The sequence below is a fragment of the Bubalus kerabau genome, chromosome 23 (assembly GCF_029407905.1).
Source record: "Bubalus kerabau isolate K-KA32 ecotype Philippines breed swamp buffalo chromosome 23, PCC_UOA_SB_1v2, whole genome shotgun sequence".
Lineage (NCBI taxonomy): Eukaryota > Metazoa > Chordata > Mammalia > Artiodactyla > Bovidae > Bubalus > Bubalus kerabau.
In genome coordinates, this window is record NC_073646.1 from 20218591 (window position 1) to 20241099 (window position 22509).

The following is a 22509-nucleotide window of genomic DNA, read 5'->3' on the forward strand; positions in this document are numbered from 1 at the left end:
TACAGAGATCCAGAGAATAGCAAGGAGAGATAACAAGGCCTTCTGAAATGAATAATGCAAAGAAATGGAGGAAAACAATAGAATGGGAAAGACTATAGATCTCTTGAAGAAAATTGGAGGTATCAAGGGAACATTTCATGCAAGGATAGGCATGATAAAGGACATAAATGGTGAGGAACTAACAAGAGCAGAAGAGGTTAAGAAGAGTTGGCAAGAATACACAGAGGAACTCTACAAGAAAGGTCTTAATGATCCTGATAACCATAGTGGTGTGGTTAATCACCTAGAGCCAGACATCCTGGAGTGTAAAGTGGACCTTAGGGAAGCATTACCATGAATAAACCAATGGAAGTGATGGAATTCTGCCTGAGCTATTTAAAATCCTAGAAGATGATGCTGTTAAAGTGCTGCTTTCAATATGCCAGCAAATTTGGAAAAGTCAGCAGTGATCACAGGACTGGAAAAGGTCAGTTTCATTCCAATCCCAAAGAAAGACAATGCCAAAGAATGTTCAAGCTACCATACAATTGCGCTCATTTCATAGGCTAGTAAAGTTATGCTCAAAATCCTTCCAGCTAGACTTCAGCAGTACATGAATTGAAAACTTACACATATGCAAGCTTATTTCAAAGAAGCAGAGGAACCAGAAATCAAATTGCCAACATGCGTTGGATCATGGAGAAAGTAAGGGGGTTCAAGAAAAACATCTACTTCTGCTACAGTGACTATGCTAAAGACTTTGTGTGGATCACAAAAAGCTGTGCAAAGTTCTTAAAGTGATGCGAGTACCAGATCACACTATCTTTCTCCTGAGAATCCTGTATGTGGGTCAAGAAGCAACAGTTAGAACTGGACATAGAACAAATGACTGGTTCAAAGTTGGGGAGGGAATATAACAAGTCTGTATATTGCCACCCTGCTTATTTAACTTCTATGAAGAGTACATCATGCAAAATGCCAGGTTGGATGAATCACAAGCTGGTAAGATTATACTGTGGTTTGCCTATGTTGTCAAATAGACAGTAGCATAGAACCCTGAAACAGAAAATTCTTCAAAGTATTTTTTATTACTCAATTAATATTTTTATACTCATTAGAAACCAGAATGCATAGATTTAAAAAAAAGTTTTCCCCATTACCAGAAGGTGCCAGGTCACTTTCTTTGTAAGAGGTACTCATAATTCTTTCAAATAGTCTACAAATAGACTATTAAGGAGGTGCTAATGAACAGTGTATTCTCAGGTTCTCTCACTGAAACTAAGTTTCTATCATGTCTTATGCTTAATTCTAGGTCTCTATCGTCCTACCAGTGGAAAGGTGTATATTAGTGGATATGATATCTCGAAAGATATGGTTCAAGTCAGAAAAAGCTTGGGCTTGTGCCCCCAGGATGACATATTGTTCCATCACTTGACAGTCTCAGAACATCTCTATTTCTACTGTGTGGTGAGCCAGAGATATATTCTTTTTTTCCACTCTTTTCATATGCTTCAGGCAGTGTGACAAAGAACCAACATCTTTATCTTTATGTAGTGGAAATTCATTTTTTGGAGTCATTGTTCCTTAACTATAAAGGGGGGCAAAGAGAAGGAAAAGCTCATGTCTAAATAACTCTGTAAGAAAAATCCTGATTAAAGAATTTTTCTAAGGACAAAGTTGGAAGCACCATGTAAATTCTGGCTTCTTTTTTAGATAAAAGGAGTACCTCCAGAAATACGATCTAAAGAAATTAACAAAATGCTGATATCTTTTGGCCTGATAGAAAAGCATGATGCCCTTGCAAAGTCACTGAGTGGAGGAATGAAGCGTAAACTCTCCATTATTATAGCACTTATAGGAGGCTCCAAGGTAAAGAACCACTAACATGGGTCCCTGCCCCAGCTAATATATAAAACTGAGCTGATATAAACCTATGAGCTGATAAGAATCTCACTCTCTAGAAAGTGAAAGTGAAGTCGCTCTGTCGTGTCCGACTCTTTGCGACCCGTGGACTGTAGCCCACTAAGCTGCTCCGTCCATGGGATTCTCCAGGCAAGAATACTGGAGTGGGCTACCCAATCAGAGGGTATTTCCATCATTGATCCAGTTGATATAATATGGTTATGGGGTTTTAATTTATTGTTAATTTTTCAAAGTTCTTAATATAGTCTAGATTATGTATTTTAGCTTGCATATGTCCCCCATGTAAAATAGTAAGTTATCACATAAAGAGCATAACATGAATTAAATATGATCATGGAACTGTTCTTCTGATCTGTAGGTGGTGATACTTGATGAGCCAACATCTGGCATGGACCCAGTCTCAAGGAGATTCACCTGGGATGTCCTTCAGAAGCATAAAGAGAATCGTACCGTCTTATTGACAACCCACCACATGGATGAAGCTGATGTCCTGGGTGACCGTATAGCTATCATGGCGAAGGGTACTCTGCAGTGCTGTGGCTCTACAATTTTCCTGAAAAAAGTTTATGGTCTGTCTCCCTCTGATCACTATTTGGATGCTAATGCCTGAATAACATTCTCTAACATAATTTTATTATCATTTTTGTTCCTCTACACAGAACTTCTTGTGTCCTATTGCATTAAATCTAAACTATTTAAATTGGCTATTTGTAATTTATCTATCTATCCCTATTATTTTTCATTATGATACGATGAGTATATTCTAACTTAGAAAACTCATTCTTTTATTGACCTCAAAAAAGTCATGTTTCTTTCTCTCACCTGGCTTCCACTGAAGTTAGTTTTTGTTGGAATGAAGTAATGCTTCCACGGTATCTGGTTCATAGACTGATAACTTGTAGGGGAGAAAATGAGTGACTCAGTATCTCTGACCCTTTTTTCTCTATTGCCAAATCAGCATCACTCCCCTCTGGTGTAATTAGCTAAATACTTTCTAGTTTATTTTTATGAAATCATCTTGAAATGTGGTAGTTGATCAATAGGAATTTATTGAATAGGATATGAATGAATACTGAAATAAAACAATCTTGATTTTAATAAGAATATAGTCTGATTAGTCAGTAAGACTAGTACATTAAAAATGAGCCATAATATCATATATAATTGAGTTCTGATATTACAAGGTTCAAACCAGTAAGTGTATCAGGGCTTCAGAATTGGTGCGTACAAATCAATGAGAATAGTTAAGACTGACATTCCATTAATCATTAATTTGGTGTTTGAATTTGTTCATTCAACTCACATTTATTTTAAGTGAGTTACATTTAATGTTTATACACATTTATCTCATCTCCTCTTCATAACCTCACTATTTTTATGGAGCAGAAAACTGCTGCTTATTCTGAAGTCTGAGTCAATCATGCAGTTAAGTGGCAGAGTTTTGGACCTGGGTTCTTCTAACAACAAAGCCCTTGTTTTGCACTCTAAGATGTGACCATTTTTCCCTTTACTCTATCTCATAGAGGATATTGAGTTGAGTTTTAAGCAGTATATTTGGTTAATATCAGAAATAAAGGGACTCATACTTTTAAATGTTTTTTCACCTACAGATGGGAACATATAAGTTAATATTCCTATAGCAGATTAGTTGTAGGAACAAAATTATTACCTAAGTATATTAATGCTTTTAGTTATTGACCTTAAAAAGGCAATGAAGGAAAGAACACTTCTATTTTAGAAAACGATATAAGTAAGTAATAAAAGTATGAGGATAAAAATGCACCTTTTTTCCCCTGGGACAAAGAAGAAGTCAGCTGGCATCAAGGGTCTTTGGGGGAGAATCAGTGAGAAATTAAGTCTGATGGACAGGACATTGAAAACAGCAAGAGTGGTTTGCATTTGATGTGTGAATGCATGTATAAGACAAATTTTGAAATATGAAATTCAGAAGTCCCATTCAAGAATATAATAGAAAGATAGCCTAAAGTAATGAATGCTAAAATAAGAATGTGACAGGTAAAATAATTATGTGTGTCTATACTCTGGTGGCTCAGACAGTAAAGTGTCTGTCTACAATGTGAGAGACCTGGGTTCGATCCCTGGGTTGAGAAGATTCCCTGGAGAAGGAAATGGCAACCTACTCCAGTACTCTTGCCTTGAAAACCCCATGGACAGAGGAGCTTGGTGCAGGCTACTATCCATGGGGTTGCAAAGAGTCAGGCACGACTGAGTGACTTCACTTTCACTTTCATATACATAAATGCGTGTGTGGATGTATGTGTGTATATGTAAAATCCTAAAAGGGTCGGAGACACTTGGTGACAATAGTCCATGTAGCCCATTGTCACATAATGAAGGGAAGACTTCCTAGTACAGTGAGGTGAAATTTTGAAGTTTTCATTCATTAATATGGGGAAGTAAAAGTTTCCACTTTAATGGCATGTACCTGAAATGTGATCATTGAACATTAAGTATGGAAAGAATGACAGAAGGAAGGAAATTTTTAAATATATAAAACAATAGAAAAATGTTTAAACTTTTTCTTTTGTATTGGAGAATAAGTGATTAACAATGTTAAGATACTTTCAAGTGAACAACGAAGGGATGCAGGCATACATATACATGAATCCATTCTCCTCCAAACTCTCAGCCCATAAAAATTAACAGGTTTAAATTTTAGTAAAAATATGAAACCAGTAAATCTCAAAAATTAAAGATCACTTGCTCTTAAACACAGTATTGATGCCTTGTAAAAATGAAATTTTAAACAAGCAAGATCCTGTGCTTTCTGTTGGTAGAGTATATTTATGTGTTTGATTGGGGCAGATTGCATTTAAAAAATTTTGACCTTTTAAATGGACTTTTTCAGGTGTGGGATACCACTTAATTATTGTAAAGGATCCTCATTGTGATGTTAAAGAAATCTCCAAACTGATTAAATATCACATACCAGAAGCCAGATTGGAGAACAATGTTGCAGCTGAATTATCGTTTATCCTACCCAAGGAGTACGCAGACAGGTATGGATCCAGAGAATGTTAGATAATAGTTTGGGGTTATAAGAAATCAATATTACTTTTTAAAGTTTCCCCTGACTTGACAAATAGACTGTGTGCAGCTGTCATTTGACAAGTAATGGTAAAAAAAAAAAAAGGAAAAAATTACTTCCTAAAGATTTCACTGTCTGCACAGAGGCAAGTCATATAACTTAGCTTGCATTTAGTTTGTCTTGGTATCTTTATTTCTATTTCTTACAGTCTGGTGTTAAGTAGTGACAAGAAATGATAAGCTATTTGCACAAATTTTGTTCAACTGATTTGCTGAGATTATAAGAAAAAAGTAGCCTATGTGGCAGACCTTGCATTCAGAAACCCTAGAAACTATAGGAAACAGGCAATTTGACCATAACAGTTAAGCAAGCTAGTTACCAAAAGGAGAAAGAAAATATTAATTGTACTTGGGATGTTTATCTTGATTAAGGGAAGAGGAAAATAAGAATACTTATGATAAACTTCCAGGGACTATGCCAATTTCATCTTCTTTCAAGTTGTAGTTAGCAGCTTGATATTCTCTTGAAGCAAACTAATTGGCATTCTCAAAAGAAGATGAATAGAGGGGAACTTCTTCAACTTTCTAATGAACAAAATCCTAACAGCCTACATCATACATAATGGTGAGAAACTCAAAGCTTTCCCATTAAGATCAGGAACAAGGAAAGGAAGTCCTTTCTCTCCACTGCTTTCGACATCATGCTGGAAGTCCTAGCTAATGCAACAACACGAGACAAAGAAATGTATATACATTAGGAAGAAAGGAATAAATCTCTTTGCAGATAATACGATCATCTTTTGCATACTGCCCAAAAGAATTTACCAAAACAAACAAACAAAAAATCCTTCTAGAACTAGTAAGTGATTGTAGCAAGGTCGCAGGATACAAATTTGATATAAAAGTCAATAACTTTTCTATATATCAACAATTAGCAAATATAGTTTAAAAGTACAAGCACAATGCTATTTACATTAGTATTGCCCAAAGCAAAATACTTAGGTATAAAGGTAATAAAATACATACAAGTTTGATAATGAGTAAAACTCCAAAATTCTAATGACTGAAATCAAGATGCTAAGTAAATGTGAAGATAGTCCATTTTTACGAATAGGAAGACTCAATACTGTCAAGGAGTCAGTTCTTCCCAACTTGATCTATAGGTTTAATGTAATTCTAGTCAAAATCTCTGTAAGTTATTTTGTGGGTATCAACAAATTGATCCCAAAGTTTATAAAAAGTTTATTCAAATTAATCAACACAATACTGAAAGAAAAGAATAAAGTTAGAAGACTGACAGAAACCAACTCTAAGACTTACTATAAAACTACTATAATTAAGATAGTGTAGTATTAGTGAAAGAATAGAAAAATAGAACAACAGAACAAAGCAGAGAACCCAGAAATATATATATATATAGTCACCTGGTCTTTGACAGGGAAGGAAAAGCAATGGAGAAAAGATACTTTTCAACAAATGGTGATGGAACGAACAATCAGACATCCACAGGCAAAGAAAATAACCTAGATGCTTAAAATGGGTGATAAGCCTAAAATTCAAAAAAAAAAAAAAAACACTATAAATCTCCTAGAAGATAACATAGGATGAAAACTAGCTGACCTTAGGCATGGCAATGACATTTAAATTACAGCACCAACAGCACTTTTCATGACAGGAATAACTGAAAAGCTGGACTCCAATGAAATTATATTTTTGTTCTGTGTTTGGCAATATCAAGAGAATTAGAAGACAAGACACAGAATGGAAGAAAATATTTGCAAAAAACACATTTAATAAAAAAAAAAAGTTACACAGCATATACAAAGAACTAGAAAAAGCAAGGGAATTCCTGTTTTTTACTTCTGCTTTATTGACTGCACCAAAGCCAATTGTGTGGATCACAATAAACTGTGGAACAATGTTAAAGAGATGGGAATACCAGACCAACTTACCTGCCTCCTGAGAAATCTATATGCAGGTCAAGAAGCAACAGTTAGAACCTGACGTAGAACAGCAGACTGGTTCCAAATTGGGAAAGTACATCAAGGTTGTATATTGTCACTCTGCTTATTTAACTTATATGCAGAGTACATTACGCAAAATGCTGGGCTGGAAGAAGCACAAGCTGGAATCAAGATTGCCAGGAAAAAAATCAATAACCTCAGGGATGCAGATGACACCACCCTTATGGCAGAAAGCAAAGAGGAAGTGAAGAGCCTCTTGATGAAAGTGAAAGAGGAGAGTGAAAAAGCTGGCTTAAAACTCAACATTCAAAAAACTAAGATCATGGCATCTGGTCCCATCACTTCATGGCAAATAGATGGGGAAACAATGGAAACAAAATCTTTTTGGCTCCAAAATCACTGCAGATGGTGATTGCAGCCATGAAATTAAAAGATGCTTCCTCCTTGGAATAAAAGCTATGATCAACCTAGACAGCATATTAAAAAGCAGAGACATTTCATTGCCAACAAAGGTCCATCTAGTCAAAGCTATGTCTTTTCCAGCAATCATGGAAAAGTAGTCACAGCCATAGGCTGTGAGAGTTGGTCCATAAAGAAAACTGAGCATCGAAGAACTGATGCTTTTGAACTGTGGTGTTGGAGTGTTTTAGGTCTTCATAGAGCCATTCAACTTCAGCTTCTTCAGATGAAATGGTTGGGGCATAGACTTGGATTACTGTGATACTAAATGGTATACCTTAAGTTTGACTAGCTCCCATTTGCTCATTTTGTTTCTATTTATTTTCTCTTTGGAGACAGACTAAGAATATATGACTATGATTCATGTCAGAAAAAAAATTTTCACATTCTTTTCTTATAGTTTTATGATGTCATGTCTTAGATTTATGTATAAACCATTTCAAGTTTATTTTTGTATATGATGTGGAGTGTTCTGATTTTATTGATTTGCATGTAGCTGTCCAGTATTCTCAACACCATTTGTTGATGAAACTCTCTTTCTCCATTGTATATTCTTGCTCCCTTTATCATAATTGACTCTATTCTGTTGCATTAATCTAAATGTCTGTTATTGTGCCAATACCATGCTGTTTTGATTACTGTAGCTTAGTTATGTCTGAAATCTAGAAAGGTTATGCCTTCAGCTTTGTTCTTATTTTCTCAGGATTTCTTTGTCAATTTTGGATGTCTTGTGGTTCCATACAAATGTTAAGATTATTCTGGTTGTGAAAAGTATCATCAGCATTTTGATAGGGATTGCATTAATCTGTAGATTCCTTTGGGTAGTATGGCCATTTTAAGAATATTAATTCTTCAAATCAAAAACATGTAATAGTTTTCCATTTTTTGGAATCGTCTTGGATTTCCTTTATCAATGTTTTATAGTTTTCAGTGTATAGATCTTTCACTTTCTTTATTAAGCTATTTCCTAGATTTTAGGGTTAGACTTTTAAATGGATTGGCTTTTTCCTCTTCTTTCTGATATTTACTTATTGGCATAATGAAATCAAAGGATTTCTGTGTATTCATCTTGTATCCTGCTACCTTGCTGAATTCTTTTATTAGTTCTAATAGATTTTATGTGGAGACTCTATGTTTCTCTTTATAGTGTATCGTGTCATCTATCAATAGTTCCATTTTACTTCTCCCTTCCAATGCGGTTGTATTTCATTTTCTTTTCCTGTTTGATTGCTGCAGCTACTACTTCTAATACCATGTTGAGTAGAATGGTGAGAATGGACATCCTTGTCTTTTTCCTGAATTTAGTGAAGAAGTTTTCTGATTTTTACCATAGAATATTATGTTGACAGTGGGTTTGTCATAAATGGCTTTTACTTTGTTGAGACATGTTCCCTCTATATCCACTTTGGTGAAAGTTCTTATCATGAATGGATGTTGAATTTTATGAAAAGCTCTTTATGAGTCTACTGAGATGACCATGTATTTTTGTCTTTCCTTTTGTTAATGTGGTGTATCACATTGATTTGTGTGTGTTGAACCATCATTGTGAACCTTGGAATTGTCCAACTGATCATTATGTTTGATTCTTTTTTATGTACTGTTACATTCAGTTTGCAATATTTTGTAGAGGATATTTGCATTTATATTCATCAAAGACACTGACTTGTACTTGTCAAATGTGTAGGTATAGTCTCTTTGTCTCTTTTGGGTAATAGAGTGACAGTGGCTTCATGGAAATAATTTTGTAGTGTTCCTTCCTCTTCAATTTTGTGGAATAATTAAAGCAGGATGGTGTAAGCTGTTTTTTATGTTTCATGGAATTCTGCAGTGAAGGCATCTGGTCCTGGACCATTGTTTTTAAATTACATATTCAGTTTCATTTCTAATGATTGGTCTGCTCAAATTTTCTGTTTCTTCTTGACTCAGTTTTGGCAGGCTGTATATTGCTACAAGGGCTTCCAAGGTGGCTCAGTGGTAAAGAATCCACCTGCCAATGCATGAGATGCAGGCTTGATCCCTAGATTGGGAAGGTCCCCTGGAGAAGGAAATGGCATCCCACTGGTATTCTTGTCTGGAAAATCCCATGGACAGAGGAGCTTGGAGGGCTACAGTCCATAGGGTTGTAAAAGAGTCAGATATGGCTTAGCAGCTATGCAACAAGAACAACATATTTCTATAAACTTGTCCCTTTGTTCTAGATCATCTAATTTGTTGCCAAATAACTATTTGTAATATACTCTTAAAAATGTTTTTGTATTTCTATGGTATCAGTTTTTACTTCTCCTCTTTCATTTCTTATTTTGTTTATTTCAATCCTCCCTCTTTTCTTCTTGGTGAGATCTGCCAGAAGTTTATCAATTTTGTTTATATTTTCAAACAAGCAATTCTTGGATTTATTGATTTTTTTATATTTTTAATCTCTATTCTATTTCCTTTCTCATCTTTATTATTTCCTCCCTTCTGCCAACTTTAGGTTTTGTTTGTTCTTTTTCTAATTCCATTAGGTGGTGGATAATATTGTTTATTTGAAATGTTTCTTCTTGAGAAGGGCCTTAATCACTATAAAATTCCCCATTAGAAGTGCTTTTGCTACATCTCATAGATGTTGTAAAGTTGTATTTTCATTTCCTTGAGTTTTTTTTTCTGATATCCTCTTTGATTTTACCGTTGACCTTCTTGTTTTCTTAGTAGCATGTTTGATCTCCAGCTGTTTGTTCTACTCCTGTTTACTTTCTGTGGTTGATTTCTAGCTTCACACCACAGTGGTCATAAAAAATGCTTGAAATAATTTCTATCCTTTTAAATTTGTTGAAGCTTGTTTTGTGATATTGTATGTGATTTATCCTAGATCATTCATTTGCACTTGAAAAGAATTTGTATTCTGGTTTTTGTTATATTTTGGGGGGATTGTGTAGTGCCCTGTAGATATCAACTCCAATGGATCTATTTTGTCATTTAGGACCTCTGTTGCCTTATTACTTTTCTGTCTAGATTATCTGTCCATTGATGTCAATGAGGTATTAAACTCTCCTACTATTATTGTATTATTGCCCACCTCTATGTCTGTTAGTATTTATTATACTTATTTTAAATATTTAAGGTGCACCTATATGCATGTATGTTGATGAGTGTACTGTCGTCTTGTATTGGCTCCTTCATCATTATATAATGTTCTTTTTTATCTTTCTTCTTGTCCTTTGTGTTAAAGTCTATTTTTCTGATATGTGTATTGCTATCCCTGCTTTCCTGTAATTTCCGTTTGCTTGGAACATCTTTTTCTATCCCCTCACTTTCAGCATGCATGTTTTTGCCCTGAAGTGGATCTCTTCTGGGCAGCATACTGTAAGTTCTTGGTTTTTATCCCATCTATTACACTATATCATTTGATAAGAGGATTTAGTCCATTGACTTTAAATTAATTATTGATAGGTATATACTTACAGCCATTTAAATCCTTCTTTTCCCGTTGTTTTTATAGTTTTTCTTTGTTCATATTGTCTTCTTTTTGTTTTTATCTTTTTTGGCTTGATAATTTTCTTATGTAATATGATTGAGTTCCTTTCTTTTTGGTTTTTGTGAATCTAATGTATATAATTGATTTGTGGTTACCATGAAAATCAAGTATGTTGATCTACAATTGTATCTACTTGCTTTAAACTGTCATTCAAAATAAAATGCATTCTAAAAGATACATGTTTTTCTACTCCCCTCCTCCAGATTTTATCATTTATGTCCTATTTTCATGTTTGTCTTTTTATTGCTAATTGTAGTTATAATTCATTTAAAATTTTTGGAATTTTGTTTATTTTTAATCTATACTTTGGTTTACTTTAGTAATCTTCATTCTTTTTATTTGTTTGCCTTTATTATTGTGATTGTTTTTTCCTCTAGATTCTTGTTTATCTTTATTTACAGAAGACTTTTCAATATTTCTTTTATTGTATGTTTAGTATTGCTGAATTCTCTTGGTTTCTGATTGTGAAGAGGAACTAAAAAGCCTCTTGATGAAAGTGAAAGAGGAGAGTGAAAAAGTTGTCTTAAAGCTCAACATTCAGAAAACTAAGATCATGGCATCTGGTCCCATCACTTCATGGGAAATAGATGGGGAAACAGTGGTAACAGTGTCAGACTTTATTTTTGGGGACTCCAAAATCATGGCAGATGGTGATTGCAGCCATGAAATTAAAAGACACTTACTCCTTGGAAGGAAAGTTATGACCAACCTAGATAGCATATTCAAAAGCAGAGACATTACTTTGCCAACAAAGGTCCATCTAGTCAAGGCTATGGTTTTTCCAGTGGTCATGTATGGATGCGAGAGTTGGACTGTGAAGAAAGCTGAGTGCCAAAGAACTGATGCTTTTGAACTGTGGTGTTGGAGAAGACTCTTGAGAGTCCCTTGGACTGCAAGGAGATCCAACCAGTCCATTCTAAAGGGGATCAGTCCTGGGTGTTCTTTGGGAGGAATGATGCTAAAGCTGAAACTCCAGTACTTTGGCTACCTCATGCAAAGAGTTGACTCATTGGAAAAGACTCTGATGCTGGGAGGGATTGGGGGCAGGGGGAGAAGGAGACAACAGAGGATGAGATGGCTGGATGGCATCACTGACTCGATGGACATGAGTTTGAGTGAACTCCGGGAGATGGTGATGGACAGGGAGGCCTGGCGTGCTGCAGTTCATGGGGTCGCAAAGAGTTGGACACGACTGAGTGACTGAACTGAAGGAATTTTTATCTTTTCTTCTATTCTAAATGATAATCGTTTGGGGTATCTTAAGTTGCAGGGTTTTCTCTTTCAGGTCTTTGATTATATCATGCCACTCCCTTTTGGTCTGCAAAGTTTCTATAAAAATATCAACCACAAGCTTCATGGAGTCTCCCAGTAGATGATTCTTAATTTTCTCTTGCTGCCTTTAGAATTTTCTCCTTATCTTTTGCTTTTGCCATTTTAAATATGATATGTCTCAATGTGAGTCTTTTGGGGTTCATCTTTTTGCAACACTGTGCTTCCTGTACCTGGATGTCTGTTTTCTTATTTAGGTTTGAGAAGTTTTAGCCATAATTTCTTCAAGTACATTTTTAGTACCCAAGTCTCTCTTTTCTTCTTCTAGAACACCTATTATGCACAGGCTGGCATAATTTTTATTATCCCATAGATATTATATGTTGCTTTAACATTTTTTATTAGTCTGTCTTCTGCTCTGATTGGGTGACTTCAATCATTGTCTCTCCTGAATCACGTATTCATTCTTCTGTGTTATTTTGTGAATATTCATTGCTTCTAGATTGGTTTTTATGTAAGCAGTTGAATTGTCTATTTTTGATTGGTTCACCTTTATATTTTCCAGTTCTTTTTTATAGTGATCTGCATTTGTATCAATAGTTTTTCTTAATATGATTAGAATTTTTATTACTTCTTTTTGGTTTTAGTTGACTGGTGAACACTGTTGCATTATTTGTTCTTTCAGGGTATTTCTCATTTTCTTTTTAATTGGGAGTAGTTCCTCTGACTTTATTTTATTTGACTTTCTCATCTCTATGAATTTATGAGAAACAGTTACCTACTGTGAACTTGAGGTATTCTTGCCAGGAAAATCCCATAGACAGAGGAGTCAGGTGGGCTATGACCCATGGGGTCACAAAGAGCTGGATACGACTGAAGCAACTGAGTATAGCACATACAGCACACTTTGAACTTCAAGGGTTGTTCTTATGTGGGAGTATACTTGTGCAAACTGTGTGTGTCCGATATTTTTGTGTTAGTACTGGTTTTGGTATGTATACTGAGCCCAGTGTGCTGGCATTTATCTCCTTGATATGGGGTGTGGTTGGTGTTGGGAGATTTAAAGTCTATGCAAGATGTAAGATGGGGTTTCCTCTTTGCTCTGTGACTATTGCTACCCCATCAGGGGCAGAGTCTGCCCCTCAGCTGTTTTATTTGAAGTCCTGAGGGTCAGGTTTGATATGGCTCCATTGAGTGTGAGCTCTGCCCTAAATAAGGTGCTTGTTGAAGCATGTGAGGCCCATGAGATCACAGAGGCTCTGTGTGATACCTATCCATTCCTCTGTTGTGTTCATCTCAGATCTAATACAAGGCTGTGACTGGGTGTTGGGACATTGTGGCTGTATGAGTTGAGGTGGCTGTGTTTTCACCTGATCTGGACTGCCTCTGTGGCATACTTTTCTCAGGACCTCTCTGCACCACGTCTTATGCTAAGCTGAACTGGAGCACCCTCACTGGGAGACAAATTACTATGTACTCCTAGGCAATGACAATGTTTGTTGCCATTTCACTTGATTCACACCCCCAGGCTTTCTGGGCTGTCTCTGCAGAGCTGTATTAGTTCCTCTCCCAGGGCCTGTCTGCCTGAGATTTAGCACTTATCACTGCAAGCTCCTGTGGTACTGCCCTCTATGCACATTGACAATATCCCCCGTTGCCACATCTGCTGACAAAGGCCTCCACAGCTTGGCCTGTTTCACACCCCAAGCACTCTGGTCAGTTTCTGTAGATCTAGACTGGGTCTCTGCCCAGAACTTGAACAAGGCCATGGTGTGGAGTGAGCAGGGTTAGTTGTTTCTCCCTTCAAATTGTAAAGTGCAATGATGCAGCAGCCTCCAGTGCAAGGCTATTTCTGCCTTGATTGTCAGCAAGCCGACATGTATACACTCGTAGGGAGCTAGGCATCTCTAGCCCATCTATCTCTCTTAGCAGTTTGCCCAGCTGGTAAGGGGCCCCATTTCCTCCACAGGACTGATATGCCCAGACTCTTTACTCCTCAGGGAAAGGGTCTGTCTGGCTGTGTTGATTTTCTCCTTACAGATTGCTCCCAGGGGCAAAGACGCTGACTTAATGCCTTTTTTCCATCCTACCTGGTTACGTGGAGATCTTTCTTGCAGCTTTGGTTGCAAGCATTGTTTGATTGGAGTTCTGCCAGTTTCTAGTTAATTTTTTTGAGAATTGTTTCACCTGTATGTATATTTTTGATGTGTTTGTGGGGAACTGTGACTGCCACATCCTCATAGCCTGCCATTTCGATATCCTAATTGAATTTAGTTGTTGTTGTTCAGTTGCTAAGTTGTCTAACTCTGCAACCCCACAGACTGTAGCACACCAACCTCCTCTGTCCTGCATTTTTTCCTGGAGTTTGCTCAAATCCATGTCCATTGACTTGGTGATGCTATCTAACCACCCCATCCTCTGCTTCCCCCTTCTCCTTTTGCCTTCAATCTTTCCCACCATCAGGGTCTTTTCCAATGAGTTGGCACTTCACATCAAGTAGTCAAAATATTGGAGCTTCAAATATTTTAATTTACTACATTTTAAGTCATAAAAAGGATAATGCTAATAATAATGCTTGACTGATTCATTATAAATTTTTGTTTTCTTCCTCAGACTTATGGGGGCTTGAGTCTGCTGTTATATCTATGTGAACAAATGTATAAAGACCACAAAACTGTTCTCAAATCTTTCTCTATATAATTACTTTTAAGAGTTGCATTTACTATGTATTGCTTAATATTTTGCTGTGTGGGAAAAAAATCACAGAGATTTCTCAAAAAGTGAAAAATAAAACTACCATACATGATCCAGCAATCTCTTATTCAATCTCTTATTCAAAAGAATTGAAATCAGGATCTCAGAGGAACACCTGTACTCCCATGCTCATTGCAGCATTATTCACAATAGGCAAGCTATGAAAACAACCTAAATGTCCACCTACAAATGAATAAAGAGAAAAATGTATATACAATGGAATATAATTCAACTTTAAAAAAGAAGTAAATCCTATCTTTTGTGACACTATGAATGGATGGACCTAGAGGACATTATGCTAATTAATATAAAACAGACACACAACATCAAACACTGTATGATCTCACTTGTATCATGGAATCTAAAATGGTCAAATTCATAGCAGCAGAGAGTAGAATTGCAGTTGCCAGAGCTGATGAATGGAGGAGGAGAAAACAGGGAGTTGATGTTCAGTTTATCCAAAATTTTGGTTTATGCAAGATAAATAAGTTTTGGAGATCAACTATACAGCATAGTGCCTACATATAATAATAATGCATACTTAATATTTATTGACTATGCCAAAGCCTTTGACTGTCTGGATCACAATAAACTGTGGAAAATTCTGAGAGAGATGGGAATACCAGACCACCTGATCTGCCTCTTGAGAAACCTGTATGCAAGTCAGGAAGCAACAGTTAGAACTGGACGTGCAACAACAGACTGGTTCCAAATAGGAAAAGGAGTACATCAAGGCTGTATATTGTCACCCTACTTATGTAACTTATATGCAGAGTACATCATGAGAAATGCTGGCCTGGAAGAAGCACCAGCTGAAATCAAGATTGCCAGGAGAAATATCAATAACCTCAGATATGTGGATGACACCACCCTTATGGCAGAAAGTGAGGAGGAACTCAAAAGCCTCTTGATGAAAGTGAAAGAGGAGAGTGAAAACGTTGGCTTAAAGCTCAACATTCAGAAAACTAAGATCATGCATCTGGTCCCATCACTTCATGGGAAATAGATGGGGAAACAGTGGAAACAGTGTCAGACTATTTTTTGGGGCTCCAAAATCACTGCAGATGGTGATTGCAGCCATGAAATTAAAAGACGTTTACTCCTTGGAAGGAAACTTATGACCAACCTAGATAGCATATTCAAGAGCAGAGACATTACTTTGCCAACAAAGGTCCGTCTAGTCAAGGCTATGGTTTTTCCAGTGGTCATGTATGGATGTGAGAGTTGGACTGTGAAGAAAGCTGAGCATCAAAGAATTGATGCTTTTGAACTGTGGTGTTGGAGAAGACTCGTGAGAGTCCCTTGGACTGCAAGGAGATCCAACCAGTCCATTCTAAAGGAGATCAGCCCTGGATGTCTTTGGAAGGAATGATGCTAAAGCTGAAACTCCAGTACTTTGGCCACCTCATGCGAAGAATTGACTCATTGGAAAAGACTCTGATGCTGAGAGGGATTGGGGGCAGGAGGAGAAGGGGACGACAGAGGATGAGATGGCTGGATGGCATCACCGACTCGATGGACATGAGTTTGAGTGAACTCTGGGAGTTGCTGATGGACAGGGAGGCCTGGCATGCTGCAATTCATGGGGTCGTGAAAGTTGGACATGACTGAGTGACTGAACTGAACTGAACTGAATATTTACACTAAGAGGATGGATCTCAGATTATGCATTTTTACCACAAAAATAAAAAATAATAAAAAGGATGGGAGGAAATTATGGGAGGTGATGGGTATGTCTATGGCTTTGGTGGTGATAGTTTCATACATGTATATTCCAGGAATATTCCACATTCCTGATTTATCACCAACCATGGAAACTATGATAAGCATTGCAGTGAAGGATAAGCTACATTTTCCCCCACTGTTGAAGGTAACAAAAATATTAATGTGAAAATCACCTTCCGAGTACTATCTCCTTCTCCTTCTTCTCCTAGGTTTAAAGATCTATTTACTGAAATGGAAGACAGACAGGAAGAGCTGGGTATTGCTAGCTTTGGTATCTCCATCACTACCATGGAAGAGGTTTTCATTAGGTAAGTAATGATGCATGGGAGCAAGAGAGCAGAAAAAAAAATTTCTTGAAAATCAGATTTCATTTTGAAAGCAAGACCCATCATGTGTGGAGCTAGAATAATTGAAGTAGTAATGGATTGTTAGCTATGGTTATCTTCTATGAATCACAAACATATCAGTTTACATACCTTGCTCGCCTGATGTGCTAAGGCTGCTGTGACTCATGGAACTAGAGTGAGAATATCAGTTCAGAGAGTTAGAAATCAGGATACTCAATGCAAAAAAGTGAGACTATGAAACTGCACAAAAAACCAAATCCAGGTACTGAATACCCAGGGCAGAGGAATATTTCATAAGATTATTAGAAACTTTGGGATTACAATTGAATGTCTGTGTATTTTGTGTGTAGAATTGTTAGTACTGGCCTAGAGCAGAGAGAAGACAGAAGAAGCAAGAACTGCAATCTCATAGCTTCCCGAATGAAAACCACAATCACAGAAAACTAATGAAAATGACCACCTGGATTTTTTTTATCATAGGGGACTGAAATGTAAAAGCAGGAAGTCAAGAAGTACCTGGAGTAACAGGCAAGTTTGGCCTTGGAGTACAAAATGAAGAAGAGCAAAGGCTAACAGAATTTTGCCAAAAGAACAAACTGGTCACAGCAAACATTCTCTTCCAACAACACAAGCGATGACTCCACACATGGATATCACTAGGTGGTTAATATTGAAATCAGATGGATTATCTACTTTGCAGCAGAAGATGGGGAAATTATACACAGTCAGCAAAAATAAGACCGGGAACTGACTCTGGCTCAGATCATTATTGCAAAATTCAAGCTTAAATTGAAGAAAGTAAGGAAAAACAAAGACTATTCAGGTATGACCTAAACCAAATCACTTATGATCACAGTGAAGGTGACAAATAGATTTAAGGGATTAGATCTGGTAGGCAGAGTACCTGAGGAACAATGGATGGAGGTTTGTGACACTGTACAGGAGGAGGTGACCAAAACCATCCCAAAGAAAAAGAAATGCAAGAAGACAAAGTGGTTTTCTGAGGAGGGCTGAGAAAAGAATAGACATGAAAGACAAAGGAGAAAGGGAAAGACACCTAACTGAATGTGGTATTCCAAAGAATTGCAAGGAAAGATAAGAAAGTCTTCTTAAGTGAACATTGCAAAGAAAGAGAGGAAAACAATAGAATGGGAAAGACTAGAGATCTCTTCAGAAAATTAGAGATACCAAGGGGAAAATTTCATGCAAAAATGGTCACAGTAAAAGACAGAAACTAACAGAAGCAGAACAAATTAAGAAGAGGTGGCAAGAATATACAGTAAATATACAAAAAAAGGTCTTAATGACTTGAGTAATCATTTTGGTGTTCTCACTCACCTAGAGTCAGACATCCCGGAGTGTGAAGTAAAGTCGATCTTAGGAAGCATTACCTCGAACAAAGCTAGTGGAATTGATGGAAAATCCTAAAAGATGGTGCTGTTATAGTGCTGCACTCAATATGCCAGCAAATCTGGAAAACTCAGCAGTTGCCACAGGACTGAAAAAAGTCAGTTTTCATTCCAATTCAAAAGAAAGGCAATGCCACAGAATGCTCAAACTATCGCACAATTGTTCTCATCTCACACGCTAGCAAAATAATGCTCAAAATTCTCCAAGCCAGACTTTAACAGTATGTGAACCATGAATTTCCAGATGTCCAAGCTGGATTTACAAAAGGCAGAGGAACCAGAGATCAAATTGCCAACATCCATTGGATCATGGAAAAAACAAGAGAGTTCCCAGAGAAACATCTACTTCTGCTTTATTGACTATGCCAAAACCTTTGACTGTGTGGATCACAACAAACTATGGAAAATTCTGAAAGAGATGGGAATACCAGACCACCTTACCTGTCTCCTGAGAAACCAGTATGCAAGTCAAGCAACAGTAAAAACAAGACATGGAAAAACAGGCTGGTTCCAAATTGGGAAAGGAGTACATCAAGGCTGTATATTGTCACTCTGCTTATATAACTTATATGCAGAGTACATGATGCAAAATGCTGGGCTGGATGAAGCACAAGCTGGAATCAAGATTTCCAGGAGAATTATCAATAACCTCAGATATGCAGATAACACCACCCTTATGGCAGAAAGTGAAGAAGAACTAAAGAGCCTCTTTAGTTTAATTTTTCTGAAATAAGCTTAGAAACATTATGAAAATAAAACTGCTATATATTATTAATATCAGTTTTTACAGATTTAACAACTTCTAGCCAGTGATTTTTTAAAAATTTTGACTCAATTTTTGAAAATTTTGTGATGAACTATGTATTTAGAAACCACCATTCTGGTTAAAATAATTTTCTTTTTCTATGTGTGTAGGGTCAGTCAATCGAATAATCAGATTTTGCAGACCCTAAAAAATGAAGATGAAAGTGAAGATGCAAATCAGAATATGAATGTTCCTAGAAATTTTGAGAGATCATATGCTTCCTCCAACTTGAATGAGCACTCTAATATTACATTAAATACTGGGGTGAGCAACTTCACTAAGAATATAATATTTATATATATTTATATGTGATAAAAATTATAATATTTCATTTTAATATTGAATTAAAAGTAGAGTTTGAGTTCTTAGCCAAAGAAATTGAGGTAAGGAGTAGTATGTAAAACAGTTCAGTTAGTTTTTTAATTCAAAAGTAAAATATGATAGTAGGAATTAGATTTTTACTCTTCCCATTATTATTCTTCAGAGTCACTTATCACAGCTTTGAATTGTTAGTCCACTCAGAGTTGAGAAAGTTTCTTATAAAACTTATCACTATTCATGGACATAAAACTGCTTAAATTTATGAATTGAAATGAATTGATATTTCCTAGTGAACTATTTACTTCCAATTCAGTATCTTTCTTCATTACCATGGGAAATTTCATTGGACTGACAAGCCTTCTTTCCCTGTTCTCTTAACTAAACACTCCCTATAGTGTTCCCCCAAAACACGAGGGATTCTGATGTGGAAGATATATTTCTCAGAGTTGCCCATAAGCATACTTTCACTGAGGGGGCTGATGAGTCAGTTGTGAAGCAGAGTTGATATTTTACAACTAATGCGTGGAGTTCTGAACAAGAGAGAACTGGAATTCCTGCTCTATTCACTAGCTATTTGACTTTAAACAAATTATTTCACATATCTGTGCTTTAATTTAATTCTCTGTGAGACATTTTAATGAGTTAACACCACGTAAAATATGACCTTTGGAATGTTTGCCATGAATTGGATACTTTAAAATATAATTTTCCTCTTCTCCCTGCTTGCGCATTTCTGCTATATCACTTTTCCTTATTTCCCCCTTCTTATAAAGATGCAGACAATGAAAGATTTGCAGAATAGTGTAGAAAAATTGATTCTTGTATTAATATATTCTGTCATCCTAGAAATGTATCTAATAACCCATCTTTTAGAAGTCAGAAAACAATGTGAGAAAGAATCCTTCTAAACTTTACCTTATTTCCAGTCAGTGACAACATCTAAATGCTAGTCGTTTCATTCAGAAAATACTGATCGATGGGACTTCTCTGGTGGTCAATGGCTAAGAATTTGGAAATATTACGATTTAATATTGGCTAAGAAAGATAGATGTGATGTTGCTCTGGTCAGAGACACTATGAATGTGTTAGTGATCCTTTTGAGGTTTTCAGTGTAATTAGATGGAAGTATTAATCCTTGCGTTCAACACATTATACAAATAAGAAGTCTTGTTTGTCACCTAGTCTGTGAACTATGGTTATGTTCTTTCTGTTCAAGGGTATATTTATAAACTTGTATACATCCTCTATCATAAGATTAAAAATATTAATTTCATTCAATGTTGTGACCATTGTGAGGCTGTAATGCCATCTTCTGTCCTTCTGTCTTGTCAGTGGACGCTTTACAGTCAGCAGTTCTTTGCCATGTTCATGAAAAGAGCAATGTTCTCTTGGCGCAACTGGAATTTGATCTTGCTGCAGATACTAGCACTCCTGGGTATTTTTTATTTTTTGATGAGCGATGTGGAGCTTTCAATAGGTGAAGAAGATCTTGACAGAGAAATGGATTTGGAACAATATGGTCAAACAATTGTACCCTTCTCAATTTCTGGACATTCTGAGTTTACTATGAATTTCGTAAAAAATCTTGAGATCTTGCTAAAGGCTAAGAAACAGAAACTTCATGAAGTAAAAGGTAAGCCTCTTTAAAAAAAAAAAAAAGACTGCTAGTAGATAAAGACCTGATTGTGTTCTTCCAAAAAAAGGTCTTAACTGGAATATTTAGTTACTTGCTATTTTTTTTTATGATAGTCTCATAAAGACAACTAAACCAGATGCAAGAACAATCAGTTGAAATTACTGGCTACAAAAGTTAATTATTAATGGAAGTGCTGGAGTATGGGTCATCTACCAGCCATTTCCTACACCTTCCAAGTGAAAGTGAGTGAGAGTCACTCAGTTGTGTCCGACTCTTTGTGACCCTATGGACTATACAGTCCATGGAATTCTCTAGGCCAGAATACTGGAGTGGATAGCCTTTCTCTTCTCCAGGGGATCTTCCCAACCCAGGGATCAAACCCAGATCTCCTGCATTGCAGGCAGATTCTTTACCAACTGAGCTATCAAGGAAGCCCTCACCTTCTAAGGAATGGACTCAAGTACCAGAATGTTTTCTTTTGTGAAATGTAGCACAGAATTTCACATAAAACCAGTCTTACAGTGTGGTATGATGGTCCTAAATCCTGAAAGACTCCTCATAAGGTATGCATCTAGATTGGCCATATCTAAAAACGGGTACACGGGTAAACAGGTATGGCTGAAAGCTTTATGGGCAGGCTACTCAAAACTTATTTACATGTAAAGTAGTAATAGTAACTGATTATATGTACTGAACACGTACTTTTGGCAAGAACTTTTCTAAGTATTTGCATTGTCTATTTCTATAACAATAATATTAGCTAAAGTTGGGGACACTAAGGTTTGGAGATGTTAAGTGAGCCACCCCATTTCATGCATCTAGTATGTATTAGAGCAAGGATTAGATTTTAAGAGATTGTAATATTAACTCACACTACACTAGATCATCCCAGTAAGAGGCAAGTCTGTCCTTTTACAGGATTGACCATTTCCTTCCAGGTAATTCATTTGTATTTCCTTCATCTGCTATCTGGTTAACAGTGTTACTTCATGTTAATATATAACCTATGCAGTTTAGCAGGTTTATCTTTTAGGTTCTATTGTGAGAGGTGAAAGTGCATTCAGAGATGTTGGTTAATTCTACCATTATCCTGATTGTATGTTGATAAACATCATAGGTTGGGTGGCATAAAGCCTGTCAGTAAATCATACATTTTTTCTCCTCCATTACTGGATGACTAAATGAACACTTATTAATCAAAAATGACACAGTTGTTTACAAGAGAAGAGGGAAGAGAGAGAAAATGAATTTACCTGATTCAAAATGTTGTTCTTTTTCACTACATTATATTGTTGATACAAAAATTAAAAGACTATATTTCAGAGATATATTAATAAGAATCAAATTAAATCTTCC

At 36.3% G+C, this 22509-nt stretch overlaps 1 protein-coding gene across 1 annotated transcript in view; it reads left to right on the forward strand.

The window, feature by feature from the left end:
• The window catches only part of LOC129637637 (phospholipid-transporting ATPase ABCA3-like), a 195435-nt gene that overhangs the window by 84820 nt on the left and 88106 nt on the right, over positions 1-22509 (forward strand). The window contains exons 11-17 of the mRNA XM_055561864.1: positions 1292-1446; positions 1693-1848; positions 2261-2471; positions 4772-4922; positions 16845-16943; positions 19307-19460; positions 20850-21150. Coding sequence (XP_055417839.1) covers positions 1292-1446; positions 1693-1848; positions 2261-2471; positions 4772-4922; positions 16845-16943; positions 19307-19460; positions 20850-21150 — 1227 coding nt within the window. The remainder of the gene's footprint in view (positions 1-1291; positions 1447-1692; positions 1849-2260; positions 2472-4771; positions 4923-16844; positions 16944-19306; positions 19461-20849; positions 21151-22509) is intronic.